This window comes from Anomaloglossus baeobatrachus, chromosome 4, assembly GCF_048569485.1.
Source record: "Anomaloglossus baeobatrachus isolate aAnoBae1 chromosome 4, aAnoBae1.hap1, whole genome shotgun sequence".
In the NCBI taxonomy this organism is placed as follows: domain Eukaryota; kingdom Metazoa; phylum Chordata; class Amphibia; order Anura; family Aromobatidae; genus Anomaloglossus; species Anomaloglossus baeobatrachus.
This window is the reverse complement of record NC_134356.1, coordinates 698851195-698876001: the sequence shown is the minus strand read 5'-3', so window position 1 is coordinate 698876001 and position 24807 is coordinate 698851195. Positions and strand designations below refer to the sequence as shown.

The following is a 24807-nucleotide window of genomic DNA, read 5'->3' as shown; positions in this document are numbered from 1 at the left end:
AAGTCTGGGGGAGGGGACCTGGGATCCACCAAACTCACTGCTTACCTGGGGGATTATTCAGTCTGTCAGAACTTCAAGAGAGAAGCAGGAAGATTCATCCTCTGTGGGAGAAGCTGTGGCTCCCCAGAGAAACCTGGACATTTATCGCTTTCTGGACTGTATCCATGTTCCTGGACTACTTTACCCTCCGTGTGGTGGATTATTTTTGTGAACCTTCTGATTTTGCTTGGAATAAAGGATCTTTGGATTGTTCATTCATCTCTCCCTCTGTTGATTTATGATATCGGAGAAGGACCCTGTGACAATAATATATCCCCCTCCTGTATAACAATATTTCCCCTCTCCTGTATACACAATATATCCCCCTCTTGTATACAGAATATATCTGCCCCTCCTGTATATTTATATATCCCCCCTCCTCGTCTATACCCTGCTGCTGATTGCCTGCAGTGGTCACTCTACATCCTCAGCAGCTAGAACAAAGAATAAGGAGACCAGTGGGGAACACAAACAGCAGCACAGAGGAAAGGCCGGAGTGTGATTGTTGAGTATATTTTGTTTACTTTTAGACACGGTAAGTTGTTATTACATAGTATAATCTAATGGACAACCCCTTTTATTCTTCGTTCTGATCAGCTGATCATTGCCACCAATCAGGTCACTCGGCAAACTGAAGGGATCCAGTGCAGCGCCGTACACAGTGAAGTGGCCATTCCCGTTACTGCAGCTCAGGCCACATTTACTTCTTCAGGAGCTGCAGTGCTGAGACCAGCCACTACTCACAGTGTGGCGCTGTGCAGCTCCTGATCACCGCTGATCAGTGGAGGTGTTGGACCCCTCTGATGTTGAGGGTCCAGGCTGGTCATGTGACTCCACATCAGATTTGTGATTCCTCTGTTGTACACAGTGACGGTATAGGCGTCCGTATCCGCAATCAGTGTCATTCCATTATTTATATTCTATGCAGAAAACAGGAAACAAAAAAGGAGAAAAGCAAAAAAAGAAAGGTTTCCAGAAGGATTGAAGTTGCCCCATGTGCTCCTCCACCGCTCTTCAGACCTCAGCGTCTCAGGTTCTGGGCTCCTCCACTGCTCCTCAGACCTCAACGTCTCAGGTTCTGGGCTCCTCCACCGCTCCTCAGACCTCAACGTCTCAGGTTCTGGGCTCCTCCACCGCTCCTCAGACCTCAGCGTCTCAGGTTCTGGGCTCCTCCACCGCTCCTCAGACCTCAGCGTCTCAGGTTCTCGTACACGTTACTTTCAGAGACGTTTTTCTTTGGTTTCTGGAGAAGGAAATTAATAATTGTGTGATACAAACATGGCAACTGCCCGACCCAAAGCATCAGCCGCAGCGGGTGATGGAACATGCTGGGAATAGTGGTTTTACAAAAGATGCAAAGTTACCTCATTCAGTGCTGTAAATCCACCACAGTGTGCTGTATATCAGTACACGGTTCCCGGTCTCACCTCCTGCACAGTACACTGGTCTCACCTCCTGTACAGTACACTGGTCTCACCTCCTGCACAGTACACTGGTCTCACCTCCTGCACAGTACACTGGTCTCACCTCCTGCACAGTACACTGGTCTCACCTCCTGCACAGTACACTGGTCTCACCTCCTGCACAGTACACTGGTCTCACCTCCTGCACAGTACACTGGTCTCACCTCCTGCACAGTACACTGGTCTCACCTCCTGCACAGTACACTGGTCTCACCTCCTGCACAGTACACTGGTCTCACCTCCTGCACAGTACACTGGTCTCACCTCCTGCACAGTACACTGGTCTCACCTCCTGCACAGTACACTGATCTCACCTCCTGCACAGTACACTGGTATTACCTCCTGTACAGTACACTGGTCTCACCTCCTGCACAGTACACTGATCTCACCTCCTGCACAGTACACTGGTCTCACCTCCTGCACAGTGCACTGGTCTCGCCTCCTGCACAGTGCACTGGTCTCGCCTCCTGCACAGTGCACTGGTCTCGCCTCCTGCACAGTGCACTGGTCTCGCCTCCTGCACAGTGCACTGGTCTCGCCTCCTGCACAGTACACTGGTCTCACCTCCTGCACAGTACACTGGTCTCACCTCCTGCACAGTACACTGGTCTCACCTCCTGCACAGTACACTGGTCTCACCTCCTGCACAGTACACTGGTCTCACCTCCTGTACAGTACACTGGTCTCACCTCCTGTACAGTACACTGGTCTCACCTCCTGCATAGTACACTGGTCTCACCTCCTGTACAGTACACTGGTCTCACCTCCTGCACAGTACACTGGTCTCACCTCCTGCACAGTACACTGGTCTCACCTCCTGCACAGTACACTGGTCTCACCTCCTGCACAGTACACTGGTCTCACCTCCTGCACAGTACACTGGTCTCACCTCCTGCACAGTACACTGGTCTCACCTCCTGCACAGTACACTGATCTCACCTCCTGCACAGTACACTGGTATTACCTCCTGTACAGTACACTGGTCTCACCTCCTGCACAGTACACTGATCTCACCTCCTGCACAGTGCACTGGTCTCACCTCCTGCACAGTGCACTGGTCTCACCTCCTGCACAGTGCACTGATCTCACCTCCTGCACAGTACACTGGTATTACCTCCTGTACAGTACACTGGTCTCACCTCCTGCACAGTACACTGGTCTCGCCTCCTGCACAGTGCACTGGTCTCGCCTCCTGCACAGTGCACTGGTCTCGCCTCCTGCACAGTGCACTGGTCTCGCCTCCTGCACAGTGCACTGGTCTCGCCTCCTGCACAGTGCACTGGTCTCGCCTCCTGCACAGTGCACTGGTCTCGCCTCCTGCACAGTACACTGGTCTCGCCTCCTGCACAGTGCACTGGTCTCGCCTCCTGCACAGTGCACTGGTCTCGCCTCCTGCACAGTGCACTGGTCTCGCCTCCTGCACAGTGCACTGGTCTCGCCTCCTGCACAGTGCACTGGTCTCGCCTCCTGCACAGTGCACTGGTCTCGCCTCCTGCACAGTGCACTGGTCTCGCCTCCTGCACAGTACACTGGTCTCGCCTCCTGCACAGTACACTGGTCTCGCCTCCTGCACAGTACACTGGTCTCGCCTCCTGCACAGTGCACTGGTCTCGCCTCCTGCACAGTGCACTGGTCTCGCCTCCTGCACAGTGCACTGGTCTCGCCTCCTGCACAGTGCACTGGTCTCGCCTCCTGCACAGTGCACTGGTCTCGCCTCCTGCACAGTGCACTGGTCTCGCCTCCTGCACAGTGCACTGGTCTCGCCTCCTGCACAGTGCACTGGTCTCGCCTCCTGCACAGTGCACTGGTCTCGCCTCCTGCACAGTGCACTGGTCTCGCCTCCTGCACAGTGCACTGGTCTCACCTCCTGCACAGTGCACTGGTCTCACCTCCTGCACAGTGCACTGGTCTCACCTCCTGCACAGTACACTGGTCTCACCTCCTGCACAGTGCACTGGTCTCACCTCCTGCACAGTGCACTGGTCTCACCTCCTGCACAGTGCACTGGTCTCACCTCCTGCACAGTGCACTGGTCTCACCTCCTGCACAGTACACTGGTCTCACCTCCTGCACAGTACACTGGTCTCACCTCCTGCACAGTGCACTGGTCTCACCTCCTGCACAGTGCACTGGTCTCACCTCCTGCACAGTGCACTGGTCTCACCTCCTGCACAGTGCACTGGTCTCACCTCCTGCACAGTGCACTGGTCTCACCTCCTGCACAGTGCACTGGTCTCACCTCCTGCACAGTGCACTGGTCTCACCTCCTGCACAGTGCACTGGTCTCACCTCCTGCACAGTGCACTGGTCTCACCTCCTGCACAGTGCACTGGTCTCACCTCCTGCACAGTGCACTGGTCTCACCTCCTGCACAGTGCACTGGTCTCACCTCCTGCACAGTGCACTGGTCTCACCTCCTGCACAGTGCACTGGTCTCACCTCCTGCACAGTGCACTGGTCTCACCTCCTGCACAGTGCACTGGTCTCACCTCCTGCACAGTGCACTGGTCTCACCTCCTGCACAGTGCACTGGTCTCACCTCCTGCACAGTACACTGGTCTCACCTCCTGCACAGTACACTGGTCTCACCTCCTGCACAGTACACTGGTCTCACCTCCTGCACAGTACACTGGTCTCACCTCCTGCACAGTACACTGGTCTCACCTCCTGCACAGTACACTGGTCTCACCTCCTGCACAGTACACTGGTCTCACCTCCTGCACAGTACACTGGTCTCACCTCCTGCACAGTACACTGGTCTCACCTCCTGCACAGTACACTGGTCTCACCTCCTGCACAGTACACTGGTCTCACCTCCTGCACAGTACACTGGTCTCACCTCCTGCACAGTACACTGGTCTCACCTCCTGCACAGTGCACTGGTCTCACCTCCTGCACAGTGCACTGGTCTCACCTCCTGCACAGTGCACTGGTCTCACCTCCTGCACAGTGCACTGGTCTCACCTCCTGCACAGTACACTGGTCTCACCTCCTGCACAGTACACTGGTCTCACCTCCTGCACAGTACACTGGTCTCACCTCCTGCACAGTACACTGGTCTCACCTCCTGCACAGTACACTGGTCTCACCTCCTGCACAGTGCACTGGTCTCACCTCCTGCACAGTGCACTGGTCTCACCTCCTGCACAGTGCACTGGTCTCACCTCCTGCACAGTGCACTGGTCTCACCTCCTGCACAGTGCACTGGTCTCACCTCCTGCACAGTGCACTGGTCTCACCTCCTGCACAGTTCACTGGTCTCACCTCCTGCACAGTGCACTGGTCTCACCTCCTGCACAGTGCACTGGTCTCACCTCCTGCACAGTACACTGGTCTCACCTCCTGCACAGTACACTGGTCTCACCTCCTGTACAGTACACTGGTCTCACCTCCTGCACAGTACACTGGTCTCACCTCCTGCACAGTGCACTGGTCTCACCTCCTGCACAGTGCACTGGTCTCACCTCCTGCACAGTACACTGGTCTCACCTCCTGCACAGTACACTGGTCTCACCTCCTGCACAGTACACTGGTCTCACCTCCTGCACAGTACACTGGTCTCACCTCCTGTACAGTACACTGGTCTCACCTCCTGTACAGTACACTGGTCTCACCTCCTGCACAGTACACTGGTCTCACCTCCTGCACAGTACACTGGTCTCACCTCCTGCACAGTACACTGGTCTCACCTCCTGCACAGTACACTGGTCTCACCTCCTGTACAGTACACTGGTCTCACCTCCTGCACAGTACACTGGTCTCACCTCCTGTACAGTACACTGGTCTCACCTCCTGCACAGTACACTGGTCTCACCTCCTGCACAGTACACTGGTCTCACCTCCTGTACAGTACACTGGTCTCACCTCCTGCACAGTACACTGGTCTCACCTCCTGCACAGTACACTGGTCTCACCTCCTGTACAGTTCACTGGTCTCACCTCCTGTAATGTACACTGGTACCATCTCCTGTACTGTACACCGGTCTCTCCTCCTATACTGTACACCGGTCTCATCTCCTGTACTGTACACTGGTCTCACCTCCTGTACCATATACCGGTCCCATCTCCTGTTCTGTACACCAGTCTTATCTCCTTTACGTGCACCGGTCCCATCTCCTGTACTGTACACCGGTCTCACCTCCTGTACAGTACACTGGTCTCATCTCCTATACCGTATACCAGTCCTATCTCCTGTACCGTACACCAGTCTCATCACCTGTACTATACACTGGTCTCACACTGGTCTCTTCTAATATACTGTACACCGGTCTCATCTAATGTACTGTACCCTGGTCTCATCTCCTGTACTGTACATCGGTCCCATCTCCTGTACTGTACACTGGTCTCACCTCCTGTACCATACACCGGTCCCATCTCCTATACTGTACCCTGGTCTCAGCTCCAGTACTGTACAGCGGTCCCAACTTCTGTACTGTACAATGGTCTCACCTCCTGTACCATACACCGGTCCCATCTCCTGTATTGTATACCGGTCCCATCTCCTGTACCGTACATTGGTCTCATCTCCTGAACTGTACACTGATCCCATCACCTTTACTGTACACCAGTCCCATCTCCTGTACCATACACCAGTCCCATCTCATGTACCGTACACCGGTCCCACGTCCTCTACAGTACACTGGTCTCATCTCCTGTACTGTACACTGGTCTCATCTCCTGTACTGTACACCGGTCCCATCTCCTGTACCGTTCACTGGTCTCATCTCCTGTACTGTCCCCGTTCCCATCTCCTGTACCGTTCACTGGTCTCATCTCCTGTACTGTACACCGGTCCTATTTCCTGTACTGTACACTGGTCCCATCACCAGTACTATACCCCAGCCCTATCTCCTGTAACATACACCAGTCCCATCTCATGTACCGTACACCGGTCCCACGTCCTGTACAGTACACTGGTCTTAACTCCTGTACAGTACACTGGTTTCATCTCCTGTACTGTCCGCGTTCCCATCTCCTGTACTGTACACCGGTCCCATCTCCAGTATTGTACACTGGTCTCATCTTCTGTACTGTACACTGGTCCCACCACCAGTACTATACCCCAGCCCTATCTCCTGCACCATACACCGGTCCCATGTCCTGTACCATACACTGGTCTCACCTCCTGTACCGTACACTGGTCTCACCTCCTGCACTGTACACAGGTTAAATCTCCTGTATTATATACCAGTCACCAGTACCATCTCCTGTACTGGTCATCTGACGTCTAGTGATTACAAATATTCTTCAGTCACCAAACTGAATTCCCAAGCAGTACACAGTATATATATAGTATATAAAAATGCAAATTGCAGATAATTTCACACAAAACTCCAAAAATGGGCCGGCCAAAATTGTTGGCACCGTTCCAAAACTGCGAGTAAACAGCATGACATGTGTGGGTAATATGAAAATCACACCTGAAACCAGTTAAAAGGGGAGAAGTTGCCTCAATCTCTGCATTGTGTGTCTGTGTGTGCAGCACTAAGCATGGAGGACAGAGAGAGGAGGAGAGAACTGAGGACAAGAGAAACGAAATTACTGAAAAATATCAACAGTCTCAAGGTCACACGTCCATCTCCAGAGATCTTAATGTTCCTTTGTCCACAGTGCACAACATAATCAAGACATTTCCACCCCATGTCACTGTAGCTAATCTCCCTAGACGTGGACAGCAGATAAAACCTGATGAAAGGTTGTAACGCAGGAAAGTCCGGATGGTGGATAAGCCCCAATCAAGGTCTAGAGAAATTCAAGCTGTTCTGCAGGGTCAGGGGCATCAGTGTCAGTGCGGACTATCCATCCACATCTGAATTACATGAAACGCTATGGAGGAGACCCAGAAGGACCCCACTGCTGATACAGACAGAAAAAAGCCAAAATGTATGTGAGCAAACAAAATCCTTCTGGGAAAGCATCATGTGGACAGATGAGACCAAGATAGAGCTTTTTGGTAAAGCACATCATTCTACGGTTTACTGAAAACGGAATGAGGCCTACAGAAGTAAAGATCACACTACCTACAGTCACACATAGTGGAGGTCAGAGATGTTTTGGGGTTGTTTTGCTGATTCTGACACTGGGGGCCTTGACTGTGTGCAAGTCGTCATGAAATATGAAGATACCAAAGGATTTGGGTGGCAATGTAGAGCCCAGTGTCAGAAAGCTGGGTGTGAGTTCTAGGTCAGGGATCTCCAGCAGGACAATGACCCCAAACATTTCAAGAAGCCCTAGAAATGGATGGAAACAAAGCGCTGGAGAGTTCTGAAGTGGCCGCAGTGAGTCCGGAGCTAACCCCATTTATACCTGTGGAGAGATCTGAAAATTGGGAGAAGAGAAGAGAAGACGCCTTCAGATATGAGAGACCTGGAGACGTTTATAAAGAAGAGTCCGAGGTTCCAGGTGAGAGGAGGAGGAAGAAGCTTGTGGACGGGTATAGTAACTGAAAACATTTTCTGGGAGAAATACATAATTATATGGCACAATCTCAAGGGTGCCAACACTTTTGCCCATGACTGTGTGTCCAGGTCCCAGTTCTGCTGATGAGTATACACCAGTAGACAGGTCACTCACTGGTTTGACTGGTGGCTTTTCCTGGAAGGAGGACGCCTTTTTCTGAAACAGAAAGATCAGAATCACTACTCAGAGATGGTCTCATGTCTTGAAGACAGCCATCATGGTGGCACCTCCTACCTGCAGTTTTGCCCTCTTCACCGGGCTCTTGGAGACCACTTCATGGATTTCCACTTGGTGTTTCTGTAGTTTTAGGGAGAATAATATGTTACCTGATAGGACACACCTCAGCTGATGCAGAACCTCATCACCCCCACTATGACCACTCTCAGGTTCTCACCTCGGGACCTCCAGTTTCCTTGGATTTGTTCTCGTCCTCCAGGACGTCGTAGACTTCTTCAGTCCTCGGTTCCAGGCTCTGTGAGTACACAGAAGAAGCAGTGAGGAGGGGGACACAACATGGGGGCTCCGACCAGGGGCAAAACCTCTCCTACAACCCGGCCTATGAGTGCCGTAAAGGGGAGCATCAGATAACATGGTCTCATCCTGCCAGGTTCAGGGAATTCACAGATATTCACTCATCCTCACCGTGTACAGAGAGCCGCCCGCATCCTCCACCACCGGCCGAGAGCGAGGAGCCTCCGACCCCAACGAGACCTGGGCTCTGGTCTGTGCTGGAGACACGTCCTGCAACTACACACAGCAAGGGACTAAGAGGCACTGTACAGTGTATATATACAGTATATATATATATATATATACAGGTACTGAGGATAACACCCGGTATACAGCCCAGCAGTGGTACTGTGCAGTGTATATATACAGGTACTGAGGATTACACCCGGTGTACAGCACAGCAGTGGTACTGTGCAGTGTATATATACAGGTACTGAGGATTACACCCGGTGTACAGCACGGCAGTGGTACTGTGCAGTGTATATATACAGGTACTGAGGATTACACCCGGTGTACAGCACGGCAGTGGTACTGTGCAGTGTATGTATACAGGTACTGAGGATTACACCCGGTGTACAGCACGGCAGTGGTACTGTGCAGTGTATATATACAGGTACTGTGGATTACACCCGGTGTACAGAACAGCAGTGATACTGTGCAGTGTATATATACAGGTACTGAGGATTACACCCGGTGTACAGCACGGCAGTGGTACTGTGCAGTGTATATATACAGGTACTGGGGATTACACCCGGTGTACCTCACGGCAGTGGTACTGTGCAGTGTATATATACAGGTACTGTGGATTACACCCGGTATACAGCACGGCAGTGGTACTGTGCAGTGTATGTATACAGGTACTAAGGATTACACCCGGTGTACAGCACGGCAGTGGTACTGTGCAGTGTATATATACAGGTACTGAGGATTACACCCGGTGTACAGCACGGCAGTGGTACTGTGCAGTGTATGTATACAGGTACTAAGGATTACACCCGGTGTACAGCAACGGCAGTGGTACTGTGCAGTGTATATACAGGTACTGTGGATTACACCCGGTGTACAGCACGGCAGTGGTACTGTGCAGTGTATATATACAGGTACTGTGGATTACACCCGGTGTACAGCACAGCAGTGATACTGTGCAGTGTATATACAGGTACTGTGGATTACACCCGGTGTACAGCACGGCAGTGGTACTGTGCAGTGTATATATACAGGTACTGTGGATTACACCCGGTGTACAGCACAGCAGTGATACTGTGCAGTGTATATACAGGTACTGTGGATTACACCCGGTGTACAGCACGGCAGTGGTACTGTGCAGTGTATATATACAGGTACTGAGGATTACACCCGGTGTACAGCACAGCAGTGATACTGTGCAGTGTATGTATATACAGTGCCTACAAGTAGTCTTCAACCCCCTGCAGATTTAGAATATGTACAGTGCCTACAAGTAGTCTTCAACCCCCTGCAGATTTATAATATGTACAGTGCCTACAAGTAGTCTTCAACACCCTGCAGATTTATAATACATACAGTGCCTACAAGTAGTCTTCAACCCCCTGCAGATTTATAATACATACAGTGCCTACAAGTAGTATTCAACCCCCTGCAGATTTAGCAGGTTTGATAAGATGCAAACTTCAAACAAGAGCAGGATTTATTAACAGATGCATAAATCTTACAAACCAACAAGTTTTGTTGCTCAGTTAAATTGTAATAAATTTTCCACATAAAAGTGTGGGTCAATTATTATTCAACCCCTAGGTGTAATATTTTGTGGAATAACCCTTGTTTGCAATTACAGCTAATAATCGTCTTTTATAAGACCTGATCAGGCCGGCACAGGTCTCTGGAGTTATCTTGGCCCACTCCTCCATGCAGATCTTCTCCAAGTTATCTAGGTTCTTTGGGTGTCTCATGTGGACTTTAATCTTGAGCTCCTTCCACAAGTTTTCAATTGGGTTTATTTAATCGTATGAACGTATATCTTACCATCATATAAAAATAAACACCAGACAATAGACAGTGATTGAAAAATGTCAAAAGGATAAAAATCAAATTTGAATATCAAGATTTTCTATATATGCAATAGCGTTATCATTTACAATATAGAAATCCTTCTTGTCACCATGGTAGGATTTCAGGGGGCTCCTCAACAATGTGCTGGATAGTTTGACGATCTGCTCCACAGTCACAGGTCGGAGAGTCATATTTTCCCCACTTATACATAAAATCTGCACAGACGCCAAAGTTTGTTCTGATACGATTTAGAGTAAGCCATGTTTTCCTTGGAAGATTGAAGCCTGGTGGAGGGTTTTGTAAATTAGGGAACATTTGGGGATCACCGTCTACTACATTGACCCAAAGTTCTCGCCATTTCTCCTCTAAATTGAAGTTTTGTTCATGCAAGGTGATTGCAGTTCGGATGGGCGATGTCTTGATTTCAATCGTTGTATTGTAACATCTCTAATATTTTGGTGTATTGGAAGTTTTTCATTATCCACTACTTTAGTGTACTCTTTAAGTAGGAGCTTTTGTCTTCTTAGATTTGCGGGTGCGATATGGCCCAGCACAGGTAACCAGTGACCAGGTGTAGGTCTAATAGCACCAGATATTATACGCAAAGAGTTGTTCAGCTGAGTGTCAATTAAGTTTACATGACAGCTATTTAACCATGCTGGAGCCCAGTATTCTGCAGCAGAGTACACCAGGGCAAGAGTAGATAACCATGCTGGAGCCCAGTATTCTGCAGCAGAGTACACCAGGGCAAGAGTAGATGTTCTCAAAACAGATGTTGCCGAGCCCCAGGAGGATCCACAAAGTTTCTGAATAATATTATTACGTGCTTTCAGTTTCTGTGCCAATTTATCCAGATGGGATTTAAAAGTTAGACTTCTATCAAGGGTTACACCTAAGTACTTAGGATTGAAATTGTGATTAACAGATTGGCCTTCAAATCGGGTTAAGGTCAGGAGATTGACTAGGCCACTGCAACACCTTGATTTTTTCCCTCTTGAACCAGGCCTTGGTTTTCTTGGCTGTGTGCTTTGGGTCGTTGTCTTGTTGGAAGATAAAATGACGACCCATCTTAAGATCCTTGATGGAGGAGCGGAGGTTCTTGGCCAAAATCTCCAGGTAGGCCGTGCTATCCATCTTCCCATTGATGCGGACCAGATGGCCAGGCCCCTTGGCTGAGAAACAGCCCCACAGCATGATGCTGCCACCACCATGCTTGACTGTAGGGATGGTATTCTTGGGGTCGTATGCAGTGCCATCCAGTCTCCAAACGTCACGTGTGTGGTTGGCACCAAAGATCTCGATCTTGGTCTCATCAGACCAGAGAACCTTGAAACAGTCTGTCTCAGAGTCCTCCAAGTAATCATGAGCAAACTGTAGACGAGCCTTGACATGACGCTTTGAAATTAAAGGTACCTTACGGGCTCGTCTGGAACGGAGACCATTGTGGTGGAGTACCTTACTTATGGTATTGACTGAAACCAATGTCCCCACTGCCATGAGATCTTCCTGGAGCTCCTTCCTTGTTGTCCTTGGGTTAGCCTTGACTCTTCGGACAAGCCTGGCCTCGGCACGGGAGGAAACTTTCAAAGGCTGTCCAGGCCGTGGAAGGCTAACAGTAGTTCCATAAGCCTTCCACTTCCGGATGATGCTCCCAACAGTGGAGACAGGTAGGCCCAACTCCTTGGAAAGGGTTTTGTACCCCTTGCCAGCCTTGTGACCCTCCACGATCTTGTCTCTGATGGCCTTGGAATGCTCCTTTGTCTTTCCCATGTTGACCAAGTATGAGTGCTGTTCACAAGTTTGGGGAGGGTCTTAATTAGTCAGAAAAGGCTGGAAAAGGAGATAATTAATCCAAACATGTGAAGCTCATTGTTCTTTGTGCCTGAAATACTTCTTAATACTTTAGGGGAACCAAACAGAATTCTGGTGGTTTGAGGGGTTGAATAATAAATTACCCTCTGAATTAACTTTTCTCAATTTAAAAAAAAAATAAAAAAATAAATAACATTCTTTTTTGCTGCATTTCACACTTCCAGGCTGATCTACAGTCCAAATGTCACAATGCCAAGTTATTCTGAATGTGTAAACCTGCTAAATCTGCAGGGGGTTGAATACTACTTGTAGGCACTGTATACAGGTACTGAGGATTACACCCGGTGTACAGCACAGCAGTGGTACTGTGCAGTGTATATATACAGGTACTGAGGATTACACCCGGTGTACAGCACAGCAGTGGTACTGTGCAGTGTATATATACAGGTACTGAGGATTACACCCGGTGTACAGCACAGCAGTGGTACTGTGCAGTGTATATATACAGGTACTGAGGATTACACCCGGTGTACAGCACGGCAGTGGTACTGTGCAGTGTCTCTCTTGTTACCTCTCTCTTCCTGATATATGGCACTATTAGATAGGTGCCTGATGCCGCCAGGAGCAGGAGGAGGATGAGCAGAGCGATCATGGCGGAGCACAGCTTGTCAGACGCACTGGACGGAGCCACATAGAAATAATCTGCAGAGATAGGGTTACAGTATCAGGCCCAGCGCTGCTGCAGGGTGATCCCACAGAGGAGCGCGGTGGTCCTCGCGGGTGTGGCCCCTCTTACCTCTCACATATATGTAGGACCCTTCCCCGTCCTTGCTGCTGCCTCCACAGCTCGCCCTGCAGTAGTACACGCCGGGGCCCTGTGTGATCTGGTGATGATGGGTCACTGTGCGGTTCTCCGCTCCCACTTTCATCTGGTTGTGGGGCTCGGTGTCATGTCCGTCCAGATACAGCATCGAGGTGACCTTCTGTGAGGTGTTACCCACGACCCTAATCTCACAGGTTATATTAATGTGGTGGCCGACCATCGAAGCCAGGTATAGAGGACTCTGGGTAACGGACAGCAGCGTACAGGCTGAAAGAGAAGCGGGGGAAGGGTCATCACAGGGAAATACTACATATACCATCGTCTATCGTTATACACCGTGACCTGTATATACACAGTCCAGACACCACTACACCGTGACCTGTATATACACAGTCCAGACACCACTACACCGTGACCTGTATATACACAGTCCAGACACCACTACACCATGCCCTGTATATACACAGTCCATACACCACTACACCATGCCCTGTATATACACAGTCCAGACACCACTACACCATGACCTGTATATACACAGTCCAGACACCGCTACACCGTGACCTGTATATACACAGTCCAGACACCACTACACCGTGACCTGTATATACACAGTCCAGACACCGCTACACCGTGACCTGTATATACACAGTCCAGACACCACTACACCGTGACCTGTATATACACAGTCCAGACACCACTACACCGTGACCTGTATATACACAGTCCAGACACCACTACACCATGACCTGTATATACACAGTCCAGACACCACTACACCAAGCCCTGTATATACACAGTCCAGACACCACTACACCAAGCCCTGTATATACACAGTCCAGACACCGCTACACCGTAACCTGTATATACACAGTCCATACACCACTACACCATCCCCTGTATATACACAGTCCAGACACCACTACACCATGACCTGTATATACACAGTCCATACACCACTACACCGTGACCTGTATATACACAGTCCAGACACCCCTACACCATGACCTGTATATACACAGTCCATACACCACTAAACCATGCCCTGTATATACACAGTCCAGACACCGCTACACCGTGACCTGTATATACACAGTCCATACACCACTACACCATGACCCGTATATACACAGTCCATACACCACTACACCATGACCTGTATATACACACAGTCCAGACACCACTACACCGTGACCTGTATATACACAGTCCAGACACCACTACACCGTGACCTGTATATACACAGTCCATACACCACTACACCATGCCCTGTATATACACAGTCCATACACCACTACACCATGACCCGTATATACACAGTCCATACACCACTACACCATGCCCTGTATATACACAGTCCATACACCACTACACCATGACCTGTATATACACAGTCCATACACCACTACACCATGCCCTGTATATACACAGTCCATACACCACTACACCATGACCTGTATATACACAGTCCATACACCACTACACCATGACCTGTATATACACAGTCCAGACACCACTACACCATGACCTGTATATACACAGTCCAGACACCACTACACCGTGACCTGTATATACACAGTCCAGACACCACTACACCATGACCTGTATATACACAGTCCAGACACCACTACACCATGACCTTTATATACACAGTCCAGACACCACTACACCATGACCTGTATATACACAGTCCAGACACCGCTACACCGTGACCTGTATATACACAGTCCAGACACCACTACACCATGACCTTTATATACACACAGTCCAGACACCACTACACCATGACCTGTATACACACACAGTCCAGACACCACTACACCATGACCTGTATATACACAGTCCAGACACCACTACACCATGACCTGTATATACACAATCCAGACACCACTACACCATGACCTGTATATACACAGTCCATACACCACTACACCATGCCCTGTATATACACAGTCCATACACCACTACACCATGACCTGTATATACACAGTCCAGACACCACTACACCATGCCCTGTATATACACAGTCCAGACACCACTACACCATGACCTGTATATACACAGTCCATACACCACTACACCATGCCCTGTATATACACAGTCCATACACCACTACACCATGACCTGTATATACACAGTCCAGACACCACTACACCGTGACCTGTATATACACAGTCCAGACACCACTACACCATGACCTTTATATACACAGTCCAGACACCACTACACCATGACCTGTATATACACAGTCCAGACACCGCTACACCGTGACCTGTATATACACAGTCCATACACCACTACACCATGACCTTTATATACACACAGTCCAGACACCACTACACCATGACCTGTATATACACAGTCCAGACACCACTACACCATGACCTGTATATACACAGTCCAGACACCACTACACCATGACCTGTATATACACAATCCAGACACCACTACACCATGACCTGTATATACACAGTCCAGACACCGCTACACCATGACCTGTATATACACAGTCCATACACCACTACACCATGACCCGTATATACACAGTCCATACACCACTACACCATGACCTTTATATACACACAGTCCAGACACCACTACACCATGACCTGTATATACACAGTCCAGACACCACTACACCATGACCTGTATATACACAGTCCAGACACCACTACACCATGACCTTTATATACACACAGTCCAGACACCACTACACCATGACCTGTATATACACAGTCCAGACACCACTACACCATGACCTGTATATACACAGTCCAGACACCACTACACCATGACCTGTATATACACAATCCAGACACCACTACACCATGACCTGTATATACACAGTCCAGACACCGCTACACCATGACCTGTATATACACAGTCCATACACCACTACACCATGACCCGTATATACACAGTCCATACACCACTACACCATGACCTGTATATACACAGTCTACACCATGACCTGTATATACACAGTCCAGACACCACTACACCATGCCCTGTATATACACAGTCCAGACACCACTACACCATGACCTGTATATACACAGTCCAGACACCACTACACCATGACCTGTATATACACAGTCCACACACCACTACACCATGACCTGTATATACACAGTCCAGACACCACTACACCATGACCTGTATATACACAGTCTACACCATGTCCTGTATATACACAGTCCAGACACCACTACACCATGACCTGTATATACACAGTCTACACCATGACCTGTATATACACAGTCTACACCATGACCTGTATACTGAGTCTGATAGTGTTTGGCCACTAGTTCTTGGTTGCAGCAGGGTTGACATGTTTTGCTCCCCTGTCTTATTCTTTTGCCTCTGTCGGTCCCTGGTTGGGTGCAGTTATGTACATGAATGTAGAGTTTTGACTGTGTCTTAGTTGTGGTTTTGGTTTAAAGGGACTCTGTCAGCACAAAATGACTGATCAAACCAAGTACAGGCGCTCGTGCATCAAGGCGCTGACAGTCATTTAAGCTCATCTTTCCACGATACGTATTTTCCCTGTTTCTTTGTCCCTCGTCTTCTTGATTGACAGCTCCAGCTTTATATAGAGCAAGAGAAGAGCTGAAAATAGGTAGGGGCAAGTAGTACTGAACCATTTGGTCACCCCAAGGGTGCATCATTACCCCCCATAATCCTTGTTTCAGTGCACCCCCTCTCATCCTGAGCTCATTCATTTCCTTCTTGTCTTGGGCTCAATGCCCCCCCCCAGACCTCAGTTCAGTGGGGACCCTATTGTCCTGGCCTCAGTGGGCTCCCCTCAGTGTTGGCCTCAGTGCACCCCCTCCCTCGTCCTGGCCTCAGTGCACCCCCTTTCTCGTTCTGGCCTCAGTAGTCCTGGCCTCAGTGCACCCGCTCTAATTCTGGCCTCACTTTTCCCCCCTTCTCTTGTCCTGGCCTCAGTGAACCCCGTCTCTTGTCTTGGTCTCAGTGCAACAATCTCTAGTTCTGGACTCATTGCACCCCCTCTCTAGTTCTGGCCTCAGTGTACCCCTTCTCTAGTTCTGGTCTCAGTGGACCCCCCTCAGTCTTGTAGCTTCCCCCTCAGTCTTGGTGTCAGTGCACGCCCTTTCTCGTCCAGGTCTTAGTAGATCCCCCTCAGTCTTGGTCTCAGTTCACCCCCTCTCGTCCTGGCCTCAGTGCACCCCCTCTCTAGCTCTGGCCTCAGTGCACCCACTCTCTAGCTCTGGCCTCAGTGCACCCCCTCTCTTGTCCTGGCCTCAGTGGGCCCCCCTCAGTCTTGGTCTCAGTGGGCCCCCCTCAGCTCAGTCTTGGTGTCAGTGCACCCCCTCCCTCATCCTGGCCTCAGTAGGCCCCTCTCAGTCTTCTAGGTCCCCCCTCAGTCTTGGTCTCAGTGCACCCCCTCTCTCGTCCTGGCCTCAGTGCACCCCCTCTCTCGTCCTGGCCTCAGTGCACCCCCTCTCTCGTCCTGGCCTGAGTGCACCCCCTCTCTCGTCCTGGCCTGAGTGCACCCCCTCTCTCGTCCTGGCCTGAGTGCACCCCCTCTCTCGTCCTGGCCTCTGTGCACCCCCTCTCTTGCTCTGGCCTCAGTGCACCCCCTCTCTCATCCTGGCCTCAGTGCACCCCCTCTCTCGTCCTGGCCTCAGTGCACCCCCTCTCTCGTCCTGGCCTGAGTGCACCCCCTCTCTCGTCCTGGCCTCTGTGCACCCCCTCTCTTGCTCTGGCCTCAGTGCACCCCCTCTCTTGCTCTGGCCTCAGTGCACCCCCTCTCTCGTCCTGGCCTCAGTGCACCCCCTCTCTCGTCCTGGCCTCAGTGCACCCCCTCAGTCTTGGCCTCAGTGGGCCCTGTGAGTCCCATTGTATATATGTTACCGTGTATCAGAGTAGGCCCCCATATCAGGCTGAGTGTGATCGCGGTGGTCTCCATCGTCCTCTCATCACTTCTCCTTTCTCAGTCAGGAAGTGTCACAATCCTCCGTCTTATAACAGAGGAGACGTCTTCCTGTCTCCATCCTCCCTGATCACAGTCAGATCCAGAAAGAGTACACAGAGGGCCGATAATACCGGGAGTGCAGAAGTGAAGCCCCCAAATGGCCCCAGAGCTGACCCCTGTCAAACATGTCCGTCATGTGGAATTACATCAACTGTGACCCAACACGCTCGGCCCGTCCTGCACTGGCCCCTCCATCACCCTGTAACCCAGCATCAGGATGCCCACCTCGTATCATCACAGGACCACCGCTGGTCATCCCCAGCCAATCACCAGGATGAGCCAAGCATGAGAATCACTGGGGTGACCCATAATTACCATCACTATATGTGTGACTGCCCCCTAGTGTCCCACCATCAATACCCCCCACAGAGCTCCTCGTGCCACCGTCCACTCATGTGCCTGCCCCGTACTGTCTCACCATCATGTGCCCCCATAGACCTCATGGTTCCACCAGCCACTCATGTAACTGCCTCCTATTGTCTAACCAACGTTACCACCCACAGACCTCCTGGTGCCCCTCGCCATATGTGACTGCCCCCTATTGTTCCACCATCCTCCCCAGTTCTGTTCTCAGTGGACCCCCCTTGTACTTGGCACAGTGGGACCCCCTCGTCCTGAGTTCATGGCTTTCCCCCTTGCTCTGTTCTCATAGCCCCCTTTCCCAGTCCTGGACTTAGTGGGGTTCTCATTTCCTTGGCTCGGTGGTTTCCCTGGTTTCTCCCCCAGTATTAAGTACAGTGAGGTCCTTATCGTCCTGGGCTCAGTGTGTCCCCCTTGTTTTGGGCTCATTGGCTTCCCCCATCGTCCTGGGTTCAGTGCGCCCCCTCTCTCATCCTGGACTCAGTGCACCCCCTTTCTCGTCCTGGGCTCAGTGCACCCTCTCTCTCATCCTAGCCTCGGTGCACCCCCTCTCTCATCCTGGCCTCGGTGCACCCCCTCTCTCATCCTGGCCTCGGTGCACCCCCTCTCTCATCCTGGCCTCCGTACACCCACTCTCTCATCCTGGCCTCGGTGCACCCCCTCTCTTATCCTGGCCTCGGTGCACCCCCTCTCTCATCCTGGCCTTGGTGCACCCCCTCTCTCATCCTGGCCTCGGTGCACCCCCTCTCTTATCCTGGCCTCGGTGCACCCCCTCTCTTATCCTGGCCTCGGTGCACCCCCTCTCTCATCCTGGCCTCGGTGCACCCCCTCTCTCATCCTGGCCTCGGTGCACCCCCTCTCTCATCCTGGCCTCGGTGCATCCCCTCTCTCATCCTGGGTTCAGTGCACCCCCTCTCTCATCCTGGCCTCGGTGCAACTCCTTTCTAGCTCTGGCCTCAGTGCACCCTGTCTCTCGTTCTGGCCTCGGTGCACCCCCTCTGTAATCCTGGCCTCGGTGCACCTGTGACGCCCTGGACTATCCAGGTCGTCCCAGGTAGTCGCACACAACACCACACCCCTTTCCCAGCCAGGTAACATCAGTCAAACTTAAAAACCTTGTCACCACCCTCCAGGTTTGATGTCCACACCAGGGGGGTGGAGCCAGGCGGTTGGCTCCACCCACCGAGTAGTTCACAGGCCTGGAGGCGGGAAAACACAGTAGTCGAGACGTAGAGGAGAGTCAACTTCGAGCACGGGTGGAGAGCAGACAAGTTCACGGGCAGTCCTGTGTCCAAGCTGCCCAGAGACTACCAGGTGGCTGGGTCGTAGCCCAGCCACCATTGGCAAGGAGGCAGACGGTAGTGGCCGCCTGCAGGAGACCGCGAAAGCGACCGGTGGAACCGTAAGGGACCAGGAGAGGGTAGTGGCCCGCCGGAACCGAACCGGGGAGCCAACTGGATACCGGAGCACCAGGCAGGGTACTCAGACCCCGAATTAGGCTAGAAGCCACCAACATAGTCAAATTAACTGATTGCGGTCTGGACCTCAGGGGTTCATTCCCACCTAAGTCCCGATTGAAGGCAACAGCCCAATCATTACGGATAAGTGCCACCACCAAAGGCCAGAGATCCAAAGGGCCAGCGTCTGCGGGCAAACGGGCTCCTACAATATATACAAGTCGGGGCGTGGACTACCGGTGTCTAGGCACAGGAGTCAAGATACACACAGAGGTGCAGGAGAAAGGCGGACACTACCAACCTAACAAGAAAAGCTGCAGCCGGCTGCGGGCCCCGTTCATCACCCCGTTTGGTTTACCAGTGACTCCAGTGTCTTGTGTCAGAGTGAGTACACCAGTGCCACCAGGCACCACACCGCACTGCACCGCAACACCATACCCTGCACCCGGGCCCCGGCCCGCCGGACCCCGGGACCAACATCCCCTACCCACGGAGGGGTCAACACCTAGCTGCGCCACTACACCGCTCCCGGGGGTCCCCATACCTTCACTGCAGCGGTGGTGTCTACAATCACCACAACCCGTGGGTGGTGTCACGAACTATCCTTTCAAACCAAACACCCAGACCCCCGCGTGTAGCTCCAACTCCCTTGCAGAGCGACGTGACTCCCGGGACCGTGAGAGGCTCGAGCCACCACCCGTAGTGCGAGCACGGATCCGAGCGGCTAGGCAGTGACAGCCGAGCCCGCGGGGCGGTACACATCGACTCTTCTGGCGTCTGCGAACAGGATAGAACCGTCCACTTACCTGTGGAAGTGTGCCTTGAAGTCCCCGTCAGCGGCGTCCCGCTGAAAAACTTGAGAATCCGCCATCTTGGGCGCGAAGAGTTCCCGCCCGAGCCATCTTCCCTGAGCACAAAAGACGTGAAAGCGAAGCCCTGCCCCCCGAGAGCGGAGCAAAAAGAAAAGAGAGTGCTCGGAAAATACCAAGGGAGGGCGGGTGAAGAATGGCGACATGTAACTGACGCCGTGAAGTGCAGGGACGCCAGGACTCTGACGAAACACGTTCCTGGACACCAACGCGGCAGGATGTGGCGGAAGATCCAGGCCCAAGTCCACTTCATGCTGGCGAAGTGGACGTCAGGGATGAAGGGCCTGGCTGCAGCTGTCCGGGCGCGCGAAGTGGAGAAAATCTCAGAGGAGCGGGTAAGCAGTGACCCACGCCCCTATGTCCCCCAGGGATCGTCCGCTGCTGCTGAGGGACCCGGCCTGCTCCTGTCCGCCACACCGTCTCTCTCGTCCCCCGTGCCCGCAGCCAAGGCCCCGACCAACCCGCTGCCCCAGTCCGTGGCAGCGGAGCCTGTACCACCTACGGGGGAGGACCCAGTTACTGGACCTTCAGGCCTTACCGTCACCATCGCTCCAGCACCGCCGACAACATCCCATCCGGCCCCGAGCATGGCCGCAACGTAGATGACCCTCTCCCAGAAGTCCAGACACCCGGCCTCGGCTGAAGCATGGCGGGGTCGCAACTGCCAAGCGGCAGAGCAAGCCACGTCACAGCGGGGTCCCTCATTAACGAAGGTGCTGGTTGTAGCCGGCATTGAGGGACCCCAGCTGGGCCCATCCCCCACACAGGCTGATCCAGAGCAGGTCACTGATCGGTGGGACCCACGGCAGTATGAGAGGCCGGTCATAGCCGGCGCTGTGAGCACCCAAGTGGTCCTGGCTCCTGAGCAGGAGAGCGGATGTGCATTCCCGCGTTTATTCTGAAGAAAGTTGAATCGGTAGCGGTTCCCGGCTACCTTACTACCAGTCCCCGTTGGGACCCTGTTGATGTTCCAGTTAACCCCCAAAGTTAAAGAATTCGGTTTGAGGAGCAGTCGTACCCGCACCGCCGGCAGCTGAAAATGGAGTCTTGTGGAACAGTGTCGTCCATGAGTGAAGGTGGCATTGGGGGCTCGTGCTGTCCGGTGGTGGACTGTGGGAAAGCTGCAGGAGGAAGCTGTACCGGAGTTAAGTGTTGTAAATAGCCCCTGGGACCCAACTGACAGTCCCCATTGGGACCTATGTTGTTTATGGTAGCGGACCGGCTACTGAAGCGCCCGTCCCTGTTGGGACTTTTGTTGCCCCTTCTGTTCACATGAGTAATCATGAACACGGCTGAGAACTAGCAAGCCACCCAATAACTTTTGGGCTTGTAAATAGTGCCCTTCTTGCCCTTCCCGCAACTGCCGGTCTCCGGAGAGGCTGGTTGGAGGGAGGACCCGCAGCAGAGCAGGCTGGGGTCCGGTCGCCACAGGAACCGGTGACCATCCTCCGGGTCAGGAGTCCCCTGGACGTGGGGCCTCTGAGTGACTGCCGGGTGCGAAGCACCGTACCCGTTCCCGCTTGGGTGGCCTGGCCAAGTTCCTGATCCGGACTGGGGAAAAGGGGTGCTGCCCACTTCTTAGGGGCAGCATCAAGGCTAGGTTGCTTGGGTGGGAAAGCGGAAGGACATGGACCCGTTATTAAAAATGTTTGCAACGTTAAAAGTAATGTGCCTTCCGTAAGGGAAGAAAGAAAAAACAAATATTCGTGAAAATGTAAATATGTTATTATAAATGTACATATGTTTCTTATCTTTTTGCAGTTTTACAACAAAATAAACCGGTGATGGACGGGCAGCCCGCGGACGGTCTGCATTAAACCAAGGGGGAATGTGACGCCTTGGACTATCCAGGTCGTCCCAGGTAGACACACACAACACCACACCCCTTTCCCAGCCAGGTAACATCAAACTTAAAAGCCTTGTCAGCACCCTCCAGGTTTGATGTCCACACCAGGGGGGGTGGAGCCAGGCAGTTGGCTCCACCCACCAAGGAGTTCACAGGCCTGGAGGAGGGAAAACAGTAGTCGAGAAGTAGAGGAAAGTCTCGGTAAAAGCTGCAGCCGGCTGCGGGCCCCGTTCATCACTCCATTTGGTTTACCAGTGACTCCAGTGTCTTGTGTCAGAGTGAGTACACCAGTGCAATCAGGCACCGCGCCGCGCTGCACCGCAACACCATACCCTGCACCCGGGCCCCGGCCCGCCGGACACTGAGACCAACATCCCCTACCCACGGAGGGGTCAACACCTAGCTGCGCCACTACACCGCTCCCGGGGGTCCCCATACCTTCACTGCAGCGGTGGTGTCTACAAATCACCACAACCCGTGGGTGGTGTCATGAACTATTACTTCAAACCAAACACCCAGACCCCCGCGTGTAGCGCCAACTCCCTTGCAGAGCGACGTGACCCCTGGGTCCGTGAGAGGCTTGAGCCACCACCCGTAGTGCGAGCACGAATCCGAGTGGCTCGGCGGTCGCAGCCGAGCCCGCGGGGCGGTACACACCCCCCTCTCGTCCTGGGCTCAGTTCTCCCCCTCTTTTGTCCTGGGCTCAGTGCTCCCCCTCTCTCGTCCTGGTCTCAGTGCACCCCCTCTCTAGTCCTGGCCTGAGTGCTCCCCCTCACTCGTTCTGGGCTCGGTGCACCCCCTCTCTCGTCCCTGACTTAGTGCACTCCCTCTCTCATCCTGGGTTCAGTGCACCCCCTCTCTCATCCTGGCCTCAGTGCTCCCCTCAGTCTTGGTCTCAGTGCACCCCCTCTCTTGTCCTGGCCTCAGTGAACCCCGTCTCATGGCTTGGTCTCAGTGAACCCCGTCTCATGTCTTGGTCTCAGTGAACCCCGTCTCATGTCTTGGTCTCAGTGCAACAATCTCTAGTTCTGGACTCATTGCACCCCCTCTCTAGTTCTGGCCTCAGTGTACCCCTTCTCTAGTTCTGGTCTCAGTGGACCCCCCTCAGTCTTGTAGATCCCCCCTCAGTCTTGGTCTCAGTGCACCCCCTCTCTTATCCTGGCCTTGGTGCACCACCTCTCTAGTCCTGGGCTCAGTGCACCCCCTCTCTCGGTCTGGCCTCAGTGCACCCCCTCTGTTGTCCTGGCCTCAGTGGCTCCCCCTAAGTCTTGGTCTCAGTGCACCCCCTCTCTCGTTCTGGCCTCGGTGCACCCTCTCTCTCATTTTGGCCTCAGTGGGCTCCCTCAGTCTTGGTCTCAGTGCACCCCCTCAGTCTTGGTCTCAGTGCACCCCCTCTCTCTTCCTGTCCTCGGTGCACCCCCTCTCTCGTCCTGGCCTCAGTGGGTCCCCTGAGTCTTGGTCAAAGTGCACCCCCTGAGTCTTGGTCTCAGTGCACCCCCTCTCTCGTCCTGGCCTCAGTGCACCCCCTCTCTCGCCCTGGCCTCAGTGCACCCCCTCTCTCGTCCTGGCCTCAGTGGGCCCTGTGAGTCCCATTGTATATATGTTACCGTGTATCAGAGAAGGCCCCCATATCAGGCTGAGTGTGATCGCGGTGGTCTCCATCGTCCTCTCATCACTTCTCCTTTCTCAGTCAGGAAGTGTCACAATCCTCCGTCTTATAAAAGAGGATCCAAACGTGAAAGGCACAAAAATATCCTCCTCCTCACCAATTAGGAAACCAAAAACGAAAAATGGACTATACAGTGAAGGGAATAAGTATTTGACCCCTCGCTGATTGTGTAAGTGTGCCCCCTGACACAGACATGGACAGTCTATAATTTTAAGGGTCGGTTAATTTTAACAGTGAGAGATAGAATACTCGGAGCTTCAGCTCCTCCATAAGTTTTCTATTGGATTAAGGTCTGGAGACTGGCTGGGCAACTCCATGACCTTAATGTGCTTCTTTTTGAGCCTCTCCTTTGTTGCCTTGGTGTATGTTTGGGTCATTGTTGTGCTGGAAGACCCAGCCACGACCCATTTTTAATGTCCTGGAGGAGGGAAGAAGGCTGTTAAGGCCACTTTACACGCAACGACGTATCTAAC

General features: G+C 52.4%; 1 protein-coding gene across 4 annotated transcripts in view; it reads right to left on the bottom strand.

Moving 5' to 3' along the window:
- Nucleotides 1-549: 549 nt before the first annotated feature.
- NFAM1 (NFAT activating protein with ITAM motif 1) overlaps nt 550-24807 on the bottom strand; it is a 69225-nt gene continuing 44967 nt past the window's right edge. For 2 of the 4 annotated variants that reach the window (XM_075343268.1, XM_075343267.1), the window contains exons 2-8: nt 13108-13401; nt 12883-13013; nt 8604-8708; nt 8356-8433; nt 8196-8258; nt 8004-8117; nt 550-1282 (exon numbers count right to left, since the gene is read on the bottom strand). In XM_075343268.1, the coding sequence (XP_075199383.1) occupies nt 1229-1282; nt 8004-8117; nt 8196-8258; nt 8356-8433; nt 8604-8708; nt 12883-13013; nt 13108-13354 (792 nt within the window). In that variant the 5' untranslated portion in view covers nt 13355-13401 and the 3' untranslated portion in view covers nt 550-1228. Of the gene's footprint in view, nt 1283-8003; nt 8118-8195; nt 8259-8355; nt 8434-8603; nt 8709-12882; nt 13014-13107; nt 13402-18012; nt 18100-24807 lie in introns of those variants that run through there. The other 2 variants (XM_075343265.1, XM_075343266.1) reach the window with 2 other exon arrangements.